Below are 18,581 nucleotides of genomic sequence, written 5' to 3'. Positions count from 1 at the left end.
TGTGATTAGCAAGTCTCGGCACAATAAATTCAGAGTTGCCAGTAGTGAAATACAATCTGTACTCAGAGGTAGTAAAATGTGTTTTAATAAAACCCAGCTACCAATTTCCATCTTCCCTTAAGTATCACTTCTCCACCATCAGGGCTTTGATGCATACTGTTATTTTTTTTTAGTCTTTGACCTCATTTCCCTACACTAATTTTGTTCATTCATTCTGAGAGCATGAAGTTTCTCCCCCAGGTAAGCCAGTGTTTCCCAGACTCTCTTCTTAGATGAGTTCAAATTAGTTTAGTGTCACATTAAATTCTCCCAACTGCACTTCACAAATGCACTAATTATCTTCCTCATCCCTCTCTCCCTAACCAAAAATAATCAAAGATAGGGTAAATAAATCTACAGGGTCTGGCTCTACAACCCCCACATTGATGATCAACAGCAACCATTAACAATTCATTTCTCTTTCTATGCAATAAGTACATAGAAGTAAAACTACATCCACACAAAGAAATACATAATTTAATCTCCTCTCCTTCCATTCTCACTTCACATCCTCCTTAACCTTTCACCATGACCGCTCTTACCTCTTACCCTGCTCAGAGTTCAACATTTAAAAGGGAGAGAAGAAAAAAAACAGATCACCTAAGTCTATCTTATTTACTTTGAAGTACAGAACAGTCTGCATTTCATTAGCATACTTCTCTTTTTCTCAAACTTTCTTCTTAAAAGAATGACAAGATCAGGAAAGGGAATACAGGAAGCAGGATGCACACTGGTACACCAGGAATCATTAATTCTCATCTCTAAGTTTCCATCATGATGGCAATGATTAATACTCAGCTGATGTGAAATTGATATTATGTAGATAAGATTCTGATCTTTAATTGGATCTCAAGATATGAAAATTAAAGAGCTTTTTTTCCCCTAAAATGATGATGCTGACCTGACTTCTATATTTCTCAATAATTCACGTCCTCAAAAGCTCCCAAGGTTCCTTTAAATATTATTCTCTCTCATCCACTCAAGTTTCGGCTCATTGATTCTGGATGAGATTACTCTGCAAAGACTCTGTCTACTCTACTACTCTCAAAATCCTCTTGCATAAACAAATATACACGTTATTAAAAAAGTAAATAAGGGGCACTAGATAAGATATTGGGTCAAAAAAAGAAAGGAATGTCAGGGCCTTGAATTTAAAACACTATAAAGAAGTTTAGGCATCTCTGAAATTATGTACATATAAAACACCATAAAATAGGAAACTGATGGATTTCCAAACAATTTTCCCCAGACAATAAAAATGCTCTGTGTCACCCAAGAAAACAGAACAAAAACCTTTGCCGACTAAGAACTACACAGTGAAGTGAAAGTTGCTCAGTTGTGTCCGACTCTTTGCGACCCCATGGACGATATATATAGACCATGGAATTCTCCAGGCCAGAATACTTGGGAGTGGGTAGCCTTTCCCTTCTCCAGGGGATATTCCCAACCCAGGGAATGAACCCAGGTCTCCCTCATTGCAGGCGGATTCTTTACCAGCTGAGCCACCAGGGAAGCCTATACAGTGAAGACAATGATAAAAAAAAAAAAAGGTAAAAAACTAGGGAGAGAGGACAAAATATGGTGCCTGAACCAAGACTGTGAAGAAGTCAGGCTGTGACCATCAAGTGGCTAGTGATGCTCGGCCACTCTGGCCTTCAGGAATCCTGCAGAGCCCTTGCTAATATACAAGGAAGACAAATATTAGTGTACAAGTACATCTTTAAAATTTGGGAGCAATGGAAATTTTTACTTAACTAGGATTATCTTGCTAACAATCTGGATTCAAAACCTAATAAAATCCATTAGAAACTATACATGACAGAAATATAGACATTTCACAGGAAAATAAAATACTCCCTCTTGACCTGATCTCTACTCTTACCCTGTACAATTATGACATACCATGACATCTACATCCTACTCTGAAGCTTAAATCTTATTTAAGCTAGTAGAGCTTTTCCTTTCTAACCTAAGCAGAATTTTTTTTGTCCTCCCCAAATAAAACCACCCTATTTCTGGCTGGAAATCTGATTTTATTCTTTTGTTTTCCACTGCCCTAACTTTAATTCCTCCTCCATTATCTTTCTTTGACTGATTAGGTTGCTGGGTTTTTTGGTCTGGTTTTCTTGTTTGCTTTTTGGTGAGGGGGCCAAAAACCAAGATTTCCAATTAAAAACTTTTAAGCATATATCACAAAGCCAATGGTAATAAAGGCATTTTGTCTTTGTCTTATACATTTTTTAAAAAAATCCAATTCATGGTACAGTGACCCTGAAAAGTTGACAGAGGACAAATATTACCCCCTTTTACAGATGAAAAAACTGAATTGCTAAGTGGCTTACTATGCAAGACCACACATCAGGAGCAGAGCAGGACCACAATTTTAGTCACCCAACTTCTGGGCAATATTATGCCCAACCGATCACAAACCTTGATCATGATAAACCAAGTTTTTGTATTAAGATGCTATAAAAGAAACTATAGATGCTATAAAAAGGTCAAGGTTTTTTGTTAATTGACCATTTATGTCAAATCTGGAGCCCAAGTGTGTAGACCGAATGAAAGCTCATAATTTCTCATAAAAAAACAAGATATACAGAATTCTATAATCTGCACAGTATTTTCTTCAGAAGACTAGTCAGAATAAGAAGAGTCAATTATAACAGAAAAGACTAAAAAAGTTTCTGAAAATAGGAATTAGAGTGCAATTTACAATAAGCCATGAACTTAGGCTAGGATTTTACCTCAAATTTAAAATTTATTAGAAAAATAATTTCTAAACAGAATATTTTTAAAGTAGAGAGATGTAGGTATAATTTAAAGTATAAAAGATGTTTTCCTTTTGGGAAGGTTACACACAAAATGGATAATCTTAGGAAGAAAATATTCTCTTTTCAAATATTTAAAAATAGTTTAAACATATATATAGTGTTTAGTTTTCACACAGTACATGAAATGGTTTGCAATTACTACTTAGTTCCATACTCACCCAAGTGTCCCTTTGCCTGACATCGGGGGGCTGGGGGGCTTCTGTGTTGGTGGTGTTGTACGCGGCAGCCCACCCATCTTCATATTCTGGGTACTCACCTAAAAAAATTTTGAGGAAAACTCAATTTAATTTGAATGCAGTGAAACAAAGTGCCACTTTCGGGAAATAACATTATGCTATTTAACAAAGGAGGGGAAGGTTTAAATAGGAAAAAAAAAATTAGAGGCCATGCATTTCATATGCAATTTCTACTCTACTATCATTCTACAGTTGTACTCAAAGGACTCCTCCTAACATGAGATTTTCAAATGATTATAAACATGTATGCAAAGACTTTATTTGCCATTAGCTCATCACACCAACAGATCACTGGTTAGACTGTTTGATACGACATTCAATTGAAATTAAATAGGTTAACTATAAAAATTTCAGCTTCAATAAGAGTAACTCAATCAGAAACAACAATGCCTTTAAGCAATTCCTTGTTTTTTAAATAGCAAGCTTATCATAAGAAAACATAATACATGTTTTCCCCCAAAAGTATGCAACTTTAGTTTTGATCCACTGTAAGTAGAGAGTATTATATAAAGTTAAATCATACAGAGAAAATTTCCTTTTTATAAACTGTGGATCAGCCTTACAATTCAGATTTTATTAATGTTCTCTTATGAAGGAATCACCTACCTGAGAACTGCCAGAAGTTAAGGCATGTTCCTAAACATCTGAACCAGAAAGGTGGGGCTGAGGTATACCTTTCAACTGTTAGTGGTACAGTGGCCACTGGCAATGTCCTAGTTCCAATGGGAATTAAACCCACTCAGGCCCAAAATGAAGATTAATTTAGGCATGAGAAAGATGCAACACAATCCTAAGAGCTAAGAACACAGAGCTAAGCTGTGTTCCTCACTATTCTATCCCCAATTGAAAACCCAAGTGTGGGAAAGTTGGGTGACCTGGGAACAAGTGTGGATTGCCACCAGAAAAGGATGCCACCAAAGGAGGAAGTGAGCACTTATGCAGAAAGCCCTAGAAATCTGGGTATCTTAAGGCATTAAGAGAAGTCATGCATGAATATAGTTCAAATGCAATCTCAAGTTGTTTGAGATTACCAGTGGGTTAGAGTTAATAATGTTCACCATGTGTGTTCATGCCTGACTCTATTTTAAAGCTCCTAATATTCTGGACTGCCAAACACTTCAAAAAAGGATCTTAACTCTTCCACTAAGAGTATGTCCAGAGTATTCAAATTATACTTATAAAATGAAACTATAAGACATTATACTTTTGAAATCAGAATACATTTATAATTTTAAAATACAAAATTTAAGAAAACAAATCATAATTACATACAGAATATTGAGGCTGTCAAAATTAACTCTGGCTTAAATGGAATATTTTAAAATCCTAAAATACTACTTGTTATCTGAATAAGAAAAAATATATCAAGAAACAAACTCATGAATAGCCCAGTGAACAAGTTGTGTGTGATGTTAAAACAATCTTTAATGACAAATGATACCTTTGAAATAGCAATATTTTTAAGGCAATGCATTTTTCTGTACTCCTTTGTTATTACTTTTAAACAACAAATACAAAACAAACTGGTAATCAAGGAAGAATAAAAATTAACTTATCTATGCTCTCCCCCTCATTAATAAGCAGAGGGTATACTGATCATATCTTAAAAGTGCCAGAAGAAGTTTTTTAAAAATTAATCCACATTGGGGCAAATTTTTAGGAGTAGTATGACAAATAACCAATAGCTTTAAAAACCGTATATCTTAATTCATGATACCAGGAGATTTTTAAAAGTAGTAACCAAAGTCCTTTAAGCTCAACCTTAAACAACATAAAACCCAAGGTCACTTTAAGTGATGAAGGAGAAGTAGGTGAGCCAAACACTAAACTACATCAATTTGCTAGAAATAGGAAGGAAAAGGAGCAAGGACAGAAAAGGATAAAACAGAATTTTATTCTATATATGGAATAGCTAAAATATTTGAAAACAGCTTTCCAACTTTAATTTGTTTAAGGTTTTGGTATGTAAGGTGTTCCATTTAAATTGCAGTATCTTCTCTATAAATCTTGAAATCTATCAAAAATATGAAATAAACAATCTATAAATTGAAGCATAGTAGACAATTCCATACATAAAATTTGATACATTTTTGACCTGTAGAATCATCAAATGGTTCTATTTGTTTGGTAAATGGGATTTGCACGAGTAATTTCCACTTACAAAAACCAGAGTCCCTATGGAATGTCCAACTAATATGTAGTTCTGTATTACCTTTGTATTAAGCTAAAAGAGAACTCAGTATTTCTTCAAGGTATTTTTCCTTGAGAAAAATGCTTCTATACTAAAAGTAAAACAATGAATATGTTATGCAGAGTATAAATACTGCCATCTAATTTGAGGAAAATGAAAAAAAAAAAGAAAAATTGCCAATTTTCATAGGTGAAATCTATATTATAATTAAAATTAAACTATTTCACATCTAAAATAATTTGGTAAAAAAAATATTTATGGGATATTTATCATGGTTCTAACAACTACTTTGAGGGAAGTTATAGGGCAACCCAATGTTTCCAGACAAGGAGCAAAACACAAGACTAACCGTGAGTGTGGTGAAGGAGAATTTAACTAGAGAGAGAGAGAGAACATACCACAAACTCAGGACAGAGAAAACAAAGCAACACTGCACCAATTCATAACAGCAGTTCTACATGAAACTTTAAAAAACACCTAGGCAAAACTATCATCTGGCATGCAAGTGTGTAGTCAGAGGTCCTGAATCATAAACAGCAGTGCTAATCATTCTCTCCAAAGTTTTACTTGGGAACTGGAATGAAATTTTGGTGGCTGATTCCAACAATAATTCAGTTAATGTGGGTATTTTTTGATGCCATGAAGGGAAAAAGTCATCACTGAGAGCTGAATGAAACAGGTATTAGGCACATGGAGAAACAGCAGAAGTCTTTTATTTTTTCCCTGCCAGAAAGAAACACTCAAGAACAGAAGAAATATTTCATTTAGGTGACAAAGGTTAATGCATGACCAAACTCAAATACTTTCCCACTGGCCTGGACTAAGAAATGCAGACAATACTGAGAGTGAGAGCAGTTCCTTTAGGACCAGAGTGGTCTTCTCTGATCTCCAAACTTTGGAGATCACAACTAGCACCAACTATCAGGCCAATCATTACACCTTAATACTGTTTCTAAAGTGCTCCTATCTTTCCTGCCCTATCCTCTTTTGGTATATGCAGTATCTCCTTGAACCTTGATATATAATATCATGCATATCATATATAATGTTCATTACTAATCTCGGAGCTTTCCAATACCCTGTACATACTCTTTAAAAAATACTAGAGTTCACAAAGTAGCTTTGTATCTTTAGCTCACAGAGCATATCACCTCTGTTAGGAAGCACTCTCCAGGAATAGACAACTTGCCGCAATAGAGGGAGACACATTCTAAACTGAGCCCTGTGGTGTATCGCTCATGTAAACCACCGACCACCAGACCTCTGGGCACAAGACTAAAAGAATAAGAAAAATAAGAGGAGACAAAGGTCTATAAAATGATTTCTCTGCTTTCAAGGAACTTATTTTAGAATAACTAAGACACCCTGCTGAAAACAAAAAGTAATTTCTACAAATAATACAGAAAACTCCAAAAAAGAAGTATCAATGTGAGAAGAATGACCAAACAGAAGGAAGGTTTTATAGAGAAAAATCTGAGTTGGAGTGTTACCAAGTTTTAAAAAGAGCAAAATTTAAACACACTAAGAGAAGAGGAGTAGTATGTACAGTTCGTGTCTGGAGGTGGCGAAGTGAGGATGGGCACAAGCTGTGGGCAAACACCCGAAGGCTTTCATTCCGTGTCCAGTGCTGTTCCCAGCAGTCCCATCCAGTGCATAATCTTTGGCTTCCTAGAGACCTCTATCCCTCTCCTCAGAGGATATATGTTCTTATTTCAATTCTCTGAGCCAACAGGAAAAGGACCAGGAGATTCTCTGAGGGAAATCAAAACTGAAATCAGGCATTCAAGTGTAGCTTCAGGAGAAAGGTAAAATTTTTAGTAAGACAGGAAGACAAAAAGCCTAAGGTAACAAGAGTTTTAACATAATCCACTACAGAGAAAAGTAGGGAAAACCACTAGACCATTCAGGTATGACTTAAATCAAATCCCTTTCAATTATACAGTGGAAGTAACAAATAGATTCAAGGGAGTAGATCTGATAGAGTGCCTGAGAACTATGGATGGAGGTTCATGACATTGTACAGGAGGCAATAATCAAGACCATCCTCAAGAAAAGGAAACACAAAAAGACAAAATGGTTGTCTGACGAGGTCTTACAAATAGCTGAGAAAAGAAGAGAAGCTAAAGGCAAAGGAGAAAAGGAAAGACATATCCATTTGAATGCAGAGTTTCAAAGAATAGCAAGGAGAAATAAGAAAGCCTTCCTCAGTGATCAATGCAAAGAAACAGAGGAAAACAATAGAACGGGAAAGACTAAAAATCTCTTCAAGAAACTTAGAGATACTAAGGGAACTTTTCATGCAAATATAGGGACAATAAAGGACAGAAATGGTATGGACCTAACAGAAGCAGAAGATATTAAGAAGAGGTGACAAAAATACACAGAAGAACTATATAAAAAAGATCTTCACGACCCAGATAATCACGACGCTGGGATCATTCACCTAGAGCCAGACATCCTGGATTGCAAAGTCAAGTGGGACTTAGCATCACTATGAACAAAGCTAGTGGAAGTGATGGAATTCCAGTTGAGCTATTTCAAATCCTAAAAAATGATGCTGTGAAAGTGCTGCATTCAACATGCCAGTAAATTTGAAAAACTCAGCAGTGGCCATAGGACTGATGAAGGTCAGTTTTCATTCCAATCCCAAAGAAAGGCAATGCCAAAGAACAATCAAACTACCACACAATTGCACTCATCTCACTCATATGAGGTGTAAGCTAGCAAAGTAATGTTCAAAAGTCTCCAAGCCAGGCTTCAACAGTACATGAACCGTGAACTTCCAGATGTTTAAGCTGGATTTAGAAAAGGCAGAGAAACCAGAGATCAAATTGCCAACATCCATTGTGTCATCAAAAAAGCAAGAGAGTTCCAGAAAAACATCTACTTCTGCTTTGACTACGCCAAAGCCTCTGACTGCGTGGATCACAATTAACTGTGGAAAATTCTGAAAGAGATGGGAATACCAGACCACCTGACCTGCCTCCTGAGAAATCTGTATGCAGGTCAGGAAGCAATAGTTAGAACTGGACATGGAACAACAGACTGGTTCCATATTGGGAAAGGAATATGTCAAGGCTGTATATTGTTACTCTGCTCATTTAACTTAAATGCAGAGTACATAATGAGAAACGCTTGACTGGATGAAGCACAAGCTGGAATATCAAGAACCTCAGATATGCAGATGACACCACACTTATGGCAGAAAGCAACGAACTAAACAGTCTCTTGAAGAAAGTGAAAGAGGAGAGTGAAAAAGTTGGCTTAAAATTTAACATTCAGAAAACTGATCATGGCAACTGGTCCCATCATTTCATGGCAAATAGATGAGGAAACAGTGGAAACAGTGACAGACTTCATTTTTTTGGGCTCCAAAATCACTGCAGATGGTGACTGCAGCCATGAAATTAAAAGACGCTTGCCCCTTCGAAGAAAAGTTATGACCAACCTAGACAGTATATAAAAAGCAGAGACATTGCCAACAAAGGTCTGTCTAGTTAAAGCTACAGTTTTTCCAGTAGTCATGTACACTATAGTCATGTAGAAGTCGACCTGAGAATTGGACTATAAAGAAAGCTAAGTGCTAAAGAATTGATGCTTTTGAACTCTGGTGTTGGAGAAGACTCTTGAGAGTCCCTTGGACAGCAAGGAGATCTAGCCAGTCAATCCTAAAGGAAATCAGTCCTGAATATACATTGGAAGGACTGATGTTAAAGCTGAAACTCCAATACTTTGACCACCTGATGCAAAGACCTGACTCATTTGAAAAGACCCTGATGCTGGGAAAGATTGAAGGTGGGAGAAGGGAACACAGAGGATGAGATGGCATCACCAACTCAATGGACATGAGTTTGAGTAAACTCCAGGAGTTGATGATGGACAGGGAGGCCTGGCGTACTGCAGTCCATGGGGTCACAAGGATTCAAACATGCCTGAGCAAGTGAACTGAACTACAGAGATAATGAATAAGAGATTAGGAGTAAGGAGGGAAGAACAGATAAAAAAGAATAGAAGAAAAAAGATGGATAAATTTCTGCTTAATTTTTGAAACAATTTTCCAACAACTGGCTTTTGCCAAGACAGAATTGGTGGCTCAAGACTGGAACAAAGAGGCAAACGCAGATGACTCCCCCACAAGGTGTTGCTATTGTGGTGTTTTTCTTCCAAGTGTATCAAATAAATGCTTAACAATGAATCTGCAGCTGTACCCACAACCTAGATATGTGAGGGGCAATTTTCTGTAGATAATGACGCATACAAGATGACACTCAGAGTGAAAAAGTCAAATACTATTTTACAGAATTAAGTTATGAATCTTCAAGATCCCAAGCAAAACTTTCCCAAAGTGTTATATTCTTAATGTGTTAAACATAAAGGAGACTTCCCAGCCCTACTCATTAATCATTAAGAATCTGCTTGCACAACGTTCAACTGAAAAGCTACATTCACAGATCAGAAGCCTTTACTATTTTTGACTGAAATAAATACACTTATTTTAAAAGTACTTAAGCGTAGTTTCAGTAGTAGACAACTCTTTCACTTTTCAACAGAAAAATCTGTTTCAAATACATCAGTAACAAGATCTTAAAAGTCTCAAATATTAAAATAAAGAGTGGGGAAAGGATATCCCAGTTCAAGGTACATTCCACTTTTACATGGCCTCAGGTACATATTAAAATACTTCCAATATTGCACTCTACCATCGACTTTTTATGCCTCTTGCTGTAAAAATATTACCCATTGCTTTCAAAGGTCTTATGAACTAAATCCTACAATTTATTCTTATTTGACTGAAGGAAAAACAATTAACCCAAATTTCAGCAGAGAAGAACTATTAAACACAACCAGGATGTGATGTATAAAAGGTTAAAAATTCAACTTTTGAGTCACATCCCATGTGTCTGGTCCCAAAGATGGTATCTGTTAAGAGTGTATCTGAAAGCCATCAAGTCTGACAAGACTGGGAACAAAGACAGAGCTCACGATGAGCTGAGGAGGAAACCAAGAATCAGGAGACTTACAGGGTACCTGATGTCAACCATGGGTCTCCAAAAAACTCAGCTGGAAAACCACTCGACTAGTTTACTATTTGCAAGTTCCTTCCAACTTCAACATTTTTAAATTCTATTTTCTATCTTAATACATTCGATTATTCTGTTAATCAACCTTCTGAAGCCACTCATTTTTTTTCTACCAGCATAAAAATAACGACTTGCTATACGATGAATGGTTTTTCACTCTACTATTGCTTTGGTTCACCCAAAATGATTCACTATGTGCCACGAATTTATAGAGGAGACAGACACACTTACAATGAAGGGTAGGAAGAAAGGAAAGACAGAGGACTGTCACATTCTAGCTTCTAGGAGGGACTCAGGCTACACTCCTTACCCTGTCCACCCCAGCCCAACAGAGCAGAAACAATGGCACGGAGCCACAGTCCTGGGGAGTAGGGTTTTTGTTGCAAAGATGTTAAGGAATTTTCTCCAAGTGTGATGTTTCCTTACTGGATCTTTCTTCCTAGGAACCTCTCATTTTCCACTCACTCTGGCCTCTCTCTCACACAGAACAGGATCCTGAACCCAGAAAGGTCAAGAAGGAATCATAGTAGGGTTTAGAGGAAATGAGCCAGGGGTAGCTCTTTAGGCAAGATGGTCTAAACTTGAAGGGGAAAGAACTGGTCCATTGTTTTGTTTTTCCTTTAGTTGAATTTTCTGTGCACTGCTCTCACTTTGGAGGTTCATGTATCAGTAGCCGAAATTTGAACACAGAAAAAGCAGAGGTAGCCACAAACACTACTTTTGGTCTATTTCTATCTCTTTTATGCAAACGAATCTCCTCACAATTCCACATGCCTCACTCACTCACATGAAGTACATCTGCCTGGGCTCCTCTAGTCACATCTCTCTACCATGAGCTGTTTAACTTTCTATGGCCCTGGTTAGTAGCTAGTTGATGATTCAGGTCTCAGTCATCATCTTGTTATCACTTTCTACACTGAAGACATGGCAAACAGCACAATATATGGTAAGAACGGTAAGAATATGTGTATGTGTGTGTGTGTGTGTGTGTGTGTGTGTGTGTGTGAGAAAAGGAATCATAGAATTCAGCTAAGAAAAAAGTTAAAAAAAGGAAATGCACTTTCAGTTTGGTGACAATAATTTTAGTATCACTCTATCTGACAGGCCCCTTGTTTACTCTTGAACGTCTTTTCTCAGTTTTCCTTCCAATGTTACTGAAACAAGTTAAAAAAGGCGATTATCTCTAGTTCTTAACTTGTATTTTGTTAAACACTATCATGAGCTTTTGATGTTTTACATATAATACTACTCAGCTTGAAACCTCTTAAAGTGGGTTATACTGAAATACATAATTTATAAGCAATTTGAATAAAAATGCTAATTTTTTGCAAAATATATGATACTGCAACTTAAAAAACACCCATAACACTGAATATTTTCCAATTTTCAATTTTTTTTACAGTGATTGAGTCAAGAGATAATGACATAGTGGCCATAAGGTGTATGATCAAGCACACCATTTATAGAATAAAAAGGTATTACACAGGGGGAGGGTTAAACAAAGCACATTAGCAGCCCTCCAATCCATAACAAAATGTCTCCATTTACAAAAATCCAGCTAATTTTATTTCATAATGACATTTTATGATAGGGTAACTTACATTTCCATTTCATAAAATATATTAACATTGCAAAATAATCACTTATCAACAAATATTTACTAAGTGTCTAATGTGTGTCAGGCACTATCCTAGGCACATGGGATCGGGCAATGAACAAAACAGTTAAAAATATTTGCCCTCATGGAACATAAAGACACACAAAGTTGCATGACAAAAATAAAGTAAGAAAAAGGAATTATTTCTTGGTTTTAAAAGGCCAAGTGCCAAGTATCTCTTCACTCCCCATATGTAATAGTCTATATAAGAACAAAGAATGGAAATCCAGCCCTGGAATCTCTTACCTTAAATCTAAGCAACCACTTAATGCATAAATGGAGCAAATAAAAGAGGTAAGGGGAAAAAAGCATTGAAAGGTTAGTTGGAACTTCAGGATGTGAAGAGAAAGGAAAAAACAAAGAAAAAACAAGTTAAGCATTCAGCATTAAAAAATAATGTTTCAGTAGATCATAGAAAGAGTGGTTAAAGCAGAATGTGTCATGAACGGGAGTTTTTGGATGAAATTATATATGACACCTTTATATAAAAACAACTTTATTCCTGATTTCTTCAAATTAGTGACCCCTAAACATTAAAAGTCCAGAAAAATCAAAGTGATTACAGAGTTCCTAAAGAACAATTATTGGAGAATTAAGTAAGAGTTAGGGGGATAACCTTTTTATTATTACATAAGTGGGCAAGTACAAATACGATGTTTTATATTTTAAGTGTCTTTTTGCCAGTAGATTCTGAAAGGATCCTAAAATTTTCTATTAGCAGTTGTTAGCCTCAAATAAATCTCAAAAAATTTTCCCAAGTTAGAATAAATTTCAGTTATCCATCCAATTACACATCCTATTTTAAAATGCTCTAATTTGTACTGCAATCTAAATGTATTAGGTGTTCATTATAAAATTAAATATTAAATTTCAGATGATAGTGCTTGATTTAAAACTTTGAGAAAAATATTTTTGTTTTACATTTACATTGTACATATTCTCTTACCTAGATCTACATTCAATTTAGATTTAAATGATTTCTAGCCATCCTTGTGTGGGATATATTTTCTAAATTTGCATATATAAACTATATGGTTTCACTTACAGGCATATACATAGTTGCTCAGCATCACATTTGAAAAGTTATTGTCTTTCAAATCACTGAGGAGACGCAAACTTTAAATAAACTAATACTTAGCTGAAGCTCTGAACAGTTTCTTAAGTACAAGTATCAATTTAAGTGAAAGTTGTAAGTTCATCAGTTGTGATTACTGTACCTTATGTATATAGCAGGCACTTAAATACATTTTAAAAGCCAAAATATATAATGGCTATATAATGAAAAGCAGTGGAAATACTAAATTAACTTACTACTTTTATCTACATTATCCTCACCCAAAATGTTGAAATAAATTTGTTCTAGAAAAATTCAAAGTCCGTGTTTATATATATTCTTTCTGAAAACTAATGCCAGAAATTTGCTGATATTTTTGAGATAAAGCAAATACTTTAATAACATACTGAATAATATTTAATTAGTCATATTAAATCATTAAAGGATTTAAAATATAATACTACGTTTATTTCCAGATGTACATGAGGTATTTTCATAACTGATTAAGCAAATGCAATTCACTCAGAGATGACTGTTTAAAACTTGAGAACCCAGCACTAAAAAGAAAGATAACACAGTTATTAGTGGTAAGAAATCTTCAGAACTATAACTAGGCCAAGAATGATCCTCTGGAAAGAAAAGATAAGCATTTAATTTTCTAAAGAGTTAGTTCCATCATGGGCTATTTTTTTTTAAAGTTTGACAAAACTTATGCTTACCTTTACTCCATGTCCAATATCATCTAGAATTGTATAGTCAATAGGTTTTCTAATATATCGAACTGGTCGTTCAAGGTTGGCTGGAGCAATAATCTTATGTGTCCTTGAAGTGTTTTTATTGGTAGTCAAAATACCAATTTCTCTTCTTGCAACTTTCTCTTTATGAATATCAACGGTCTACAAAACATAAACACAAAAATGTATACCCCTAATAGCCAGAAAAATAAAAACATAAATACTTAGAGATTTAACATCATTATTCATATTCTTAACTGCAATTGCAAATTTCTCCTTTTGGTACCAAAACTGACTTTCTTTTTTTTTTTTTCCTTTTTTTTTTTTCTTTTCTTTTAATAATTTTTTACACCACAGGTATACATGTGTTCCCCATCCTGAACCCTCCTCCCTCCTCCCTCCCCATACCATCCCTCTGGGTTGTCCCAGTGCACCAGCCCCAAGCATCCAGCATAGTGCATTGAACCTGGACTGGCAAACTGACTTTCTCCATTTTCAGGCTAAAAGAAGGGTTGAGAAATCCTGGCTGGAAAAACCGATCTGGCCCATCACCCATCTTTTTATAGCTGAAAAACCAAGAGTGGTGTTTACATTTTTTAACGGTTAAAAGAAGTCAAAAGAAAAATTAGATCTTGACATGTAATTACATGGAATTCAAATATCAGTTTCCATAAACAATTTTACTGCAATACCAGTCATTCTACCTGCTTAAATATTTCACAATACAATGGCAGAGGTGAACAGCCGCAACAGAGACCTTATGACCTGCAAAGCCTAAAATATTCATTAGCTGACCCTTTACAGGAAAAGCTTACCAACCTCTGGGTTAAAGCATGCTCATTTTTTCCTTCTCTATTAAGATTTAGCCTAATTAAGAAAGTACCAGCAATTAATCTGGTAACATTTAAAGATAATCTATTAGTGTAATTTCTTTTAGTGTCTAAATAGCTTTTTATTTAAAAAGGCCTAAAATATAAATACAATGTTAAAAATAAGTCATCTTTTATAAAGAAAAATGCTTATGTTTTATCATGATAAAATGCTAGTAAAATATTTTCATTATTTTATTAAATGCTCAAAACAGGATATAATTTAGTACGTAACAACAATGTGTTTTTACTCAATTTTCCATTTGCTAATAGAGGGTGAATTTCTCCATAAGCACAGGTAATTAATACACTAAAACAGCATTTTTCAAACTGCAAGTTGCAATTTAGTGAGATAATGAGCAGCAATTATTTTAAATGAAAAAGGACAGAACTGTCAAACGACATACACGCTGTAAGGTACTTTCCTCTTAGAATATTTGTTATGTACATAAGTGCATACATTCAAGAGTGTTCAGATGGAATATAAGATATATTGTTAACTGTGGGTTTCAGTTTTAAAAGTTTCAAACATACTTCACTAAATTGTTCACATCTCTTGCCACCATTCATGGCTTAAGCAGGAATTATTGCCGATTCTTCCCCAAACCTACTTCAATTTACCCTTTCTTAAAGAACAGCCAGGTAGTAACACAGAAATGAAAATGAAAGACAATATTATGACATTATTATGTCATATTATGACATTATGACAATATTAAATACAACTTTAGGAAATCTGAACACTGATTACTTATCCTTCTAAACTACATAAAATCTGAAGGAAACCCGAAACAGACTTGAAGCCTCTTATTTCAACCAAGAGATTTTAAAGGCAACAGACTCTTCAAGGGCATAACTAATAAATACCTAAGTGAAGCATCAGATCAAATATTGGCGAAAGTAGGAGAGACCTTAGCATTATTAAGTATTTCATTTTAAGACCAAAATAGGCTTTGAACTTTTTCTGTGCACATTAGATAAGTTACAAAACCTGCTTTCCTTTTACATTGGTTGGGGGAGCTATAATAGAAGAAAGAAGTTTGTGTATTAGTGACCATATTGGGATTTATTTATTTTTAAATTCAGAAAAAATATAAATTAACCACATTTACTTTGAATAATTTCTAAAGAGTCATTCTGAAATTATTAAAAATATAAGCTAGGAAAATTTTATATTTGTCAAGTATACTTTAAATTAAACTAAAAACACAAAATATAACCCTTATTTTTTATATATAACTGGTCTCTGTCATATCAATAAAGAAAATTTATTAGAGAATATAATCCTTTCAACATTGTTTTCATTCTGCTTAGTTTTTAAAAATATAATTATCTCATCCAGAAATGAAAATATAAGAATGTAAACCTAACCAACGATAACAGAATTCTAAGTTTGAGGCAAACTGGAACTTCAATTTCAAATTCTCCTGCTAGAAATATCAATATGTCTCTGGAGAATGAAGAGGGGGTAACATTTCACTTAGTATTTGCACTAATATATAGTTATATTTTATAACAAACACATATTTTAAATTCTTTGAAAAAACTGAGACTCTAAAAAGAATGAAAACAAAGAGATTATACCTAGGGACTGTAGGCACTTACATATTACTTATCTATTCTCTTTATGTACACATAGACACATAGCCCAAACCTGTATAAACCATTACAGGAAGCATAAAAGGAAAACCAATATGGCAAAAGAAATGATCAAAGAACTTTCATAAATAATCCTAAATAAGGGGCATAAAATTATAGCAGCTATATCTAAACTAAGAGTTTAGATTCTTAGTTTAGATTCCTAGAGAAGGCAAAATAGAAATGAGTTACAAGGAAATACATACCCCTTCATTAGGAAAGTGACCATTTGCCCAGCACTAAACGCTTAAAGGAACTAGTTGAAGGAAATGTGAGAAAAATGTTCTTTGTTGTTTCTTATATTCTCATTAAACTTGAAGGGATATTTTAAAACATAATTCTTAATAGTATATTTCTATATTTAGAAAGCCAAAACAGTTTGGTTATACATTCCTAGTTGTCTATTCTAAAAGACTGCCTACATCTTAGGAAACCAGAGCAGGGTTTAGAAAATACCTCAGATATCTAATATCTATTGGTCCTTAACCATTCTACCAGACAACCCTTAACAACCATTCCTATATACATGTCATCTCATCTCTGACCTGACTAAACTTCCATTTCTTTGCTTCTTCAATTCCTTCTTTTCTCTAAATTCCCCCAACATAGTATTTTTGACTCAAATGTGAAAAAAATGTGACCTCAAAATATCTTAATACCTTTGACTTCCTCCATAAACAAAATAATGTTTTAATAAAGTATGATGATATAAAATTTAAAACCACACATTTGAAAAACATTATTTTGTACAGCAGGAACTTATAAACTAAATCCTACATCACAAGACTGGCCCACTGCCTGCTTCTACATGGTGCACAAGCTAAGAATGATTTTTACATTTTTAAACAGTTGCTTAAAAAATACAACACAAAAAATAATGAGTCTGAAACCCTCTATGGCCCACAAAGTCAAAAATATTGACTATCTAGCTCTTTACAAAAAAGTTTGCCAATCTTTGTTTACACCATTTATTGAATATTTGTTTTAGAAAATATTTCCTCTTATACTATGGAATAATAGAAAAATGGAATAATATTCCAATCTAATGAGCATCAAATAGCTTTGACATTCAGTTGACTTTTAAAACAAACGACTCTACCCGTACATTAAATGTAACCGAAAAAAATTTTAATCCTTAAGGCAAATGCTTTTAAAATCTATGTAAATTTTAAAAATTTACTCATTTATTTGCTATAGCTTCCATCAGCCCATTTCTCCTACTCAACTCCTCATCCAACTACTTGAATATATTCTGTATAAACTTAACAGCCATCGCAGAGTTGCAGATCCTTTGCTTTTCCAAGCATTGCCCTCTATAGATACTAGACTCCAAATGAAAGCGGCACAACTTATTCTCGAGAGCTGTGACTCAAGCCCGTTATTTCTAGTCTACCAGTCTCCGTCCATTCATCTCTCCCATTTTTTATTTACTCCATTAGACTAGCTTTAAAAGATATTATTAATTAGACCCATTAATTAAATCATATAGATTTATGTGATACTCAAAATGAAAAAGTTCTTATAAGCTAAATACATATTCTTATAGTTTATTAATAACAATCACTTTCCTCCTTAAGGTTGCCACACTTTTCTACCAAAGAATTACAGAATTCCAATCAGAACATAGATAATTACTTTTGTTGTCATTTTCTTGTCGTCATTTATCCACACAATCTCGCCTATTTTCTCTTCCAAACTAATAAAAAGTTGTCCCTCCTTTTTAGGAACTCTAATATATTCATTTCTCTTTGGCATTTGCACTTCTCTTCTTAATTTCTTTTCTGGGTTCTATGCCCAAATTTCAAATATGCACAAATGTTAAGAATCTGATGTATAAATCCCAAAATTCTGTATTAGATTAGCAATTTGTCAACATCCCTTCTACAGGAAACCAAGTTCATATATTTCATCATTTAAAATGCCACTGACCATTTCCTCCAAGAGGTCCTTTCAGAATAAAAATTTACCTCTCACTCACTAAAACTAATCCATGTTTTTTTTTTTTAAGTCTAAGTCACACAGCAATACAACAAGCAATGAATTATATGTTGTCTACTTGACTGTGTGGATCACAATAAACTGTGGAAAATTCTGAAAGAGATGGGAATACCAGACCACCTGACCTGCCTCTTGAGAAACCTATATGCAGGTCAGGACGCAACAGTTAGAACTGGACATGAACAACAGACTGGTTCCTAACAGGAAAAGGAGTACATCAAGGCTGTATATTGTCACCCTGCTTATTTAACTT

The 18,581-nt window shown here is 34.5% G+C and overlaps 1 protein-coding gene across 5 annotated transcripts in view; it reads right to left on the bottom strand.

Annotated features, from left to right (window-relative positions):
* Window positions 1-18,581, bottom strand: part of ABI2 (abl-interactor 2) — a 101,254-nt gene that overhangs the window by 31,335 nt on the left and 51,338 nt on the right. For all 5 annotated transcript variants that reach the window (XM_010861017.1, XM_010861014.1, XM_010861015.1 and 2 more), the window contains exons 3-4: window positions 13,809-13,985; window positions 3,029-3,126 (exon numbers count right to left, since the gene is read on the bottom strand). In XM_010861017.1, the coding sequence (XP_010859319.1) occupies window positions 3,029-3,126; window positions 13,809-13,985 (275 nt within the window). The remainder of the gene's footprint in view (window positions 1-3,028; window positions 3,127-13,808; window positions 13,986-18,581) is intronic.

This window comes from Bison bison, unplaced genomic scaffold (genome assembly GCF_000754665.1).
Source record: "Bison bison bison isolate TAMUID 2011002044 unplaced genomic scaffold, Bison_UMD1.0 scf7180017864471, whole genome shotgun sequence".
NCBI classification, from domain to species: domain Eukaryota; kingdom Metazoa; phylum Chordata; class Mammalia; order Artiodactyla; family Bovidae; genus Bison; species Bison bison.
Note: the sequence above shows the minus strand (reverse complement) of the source record. Positions and strands in the feature narration are given on the sequence as shown.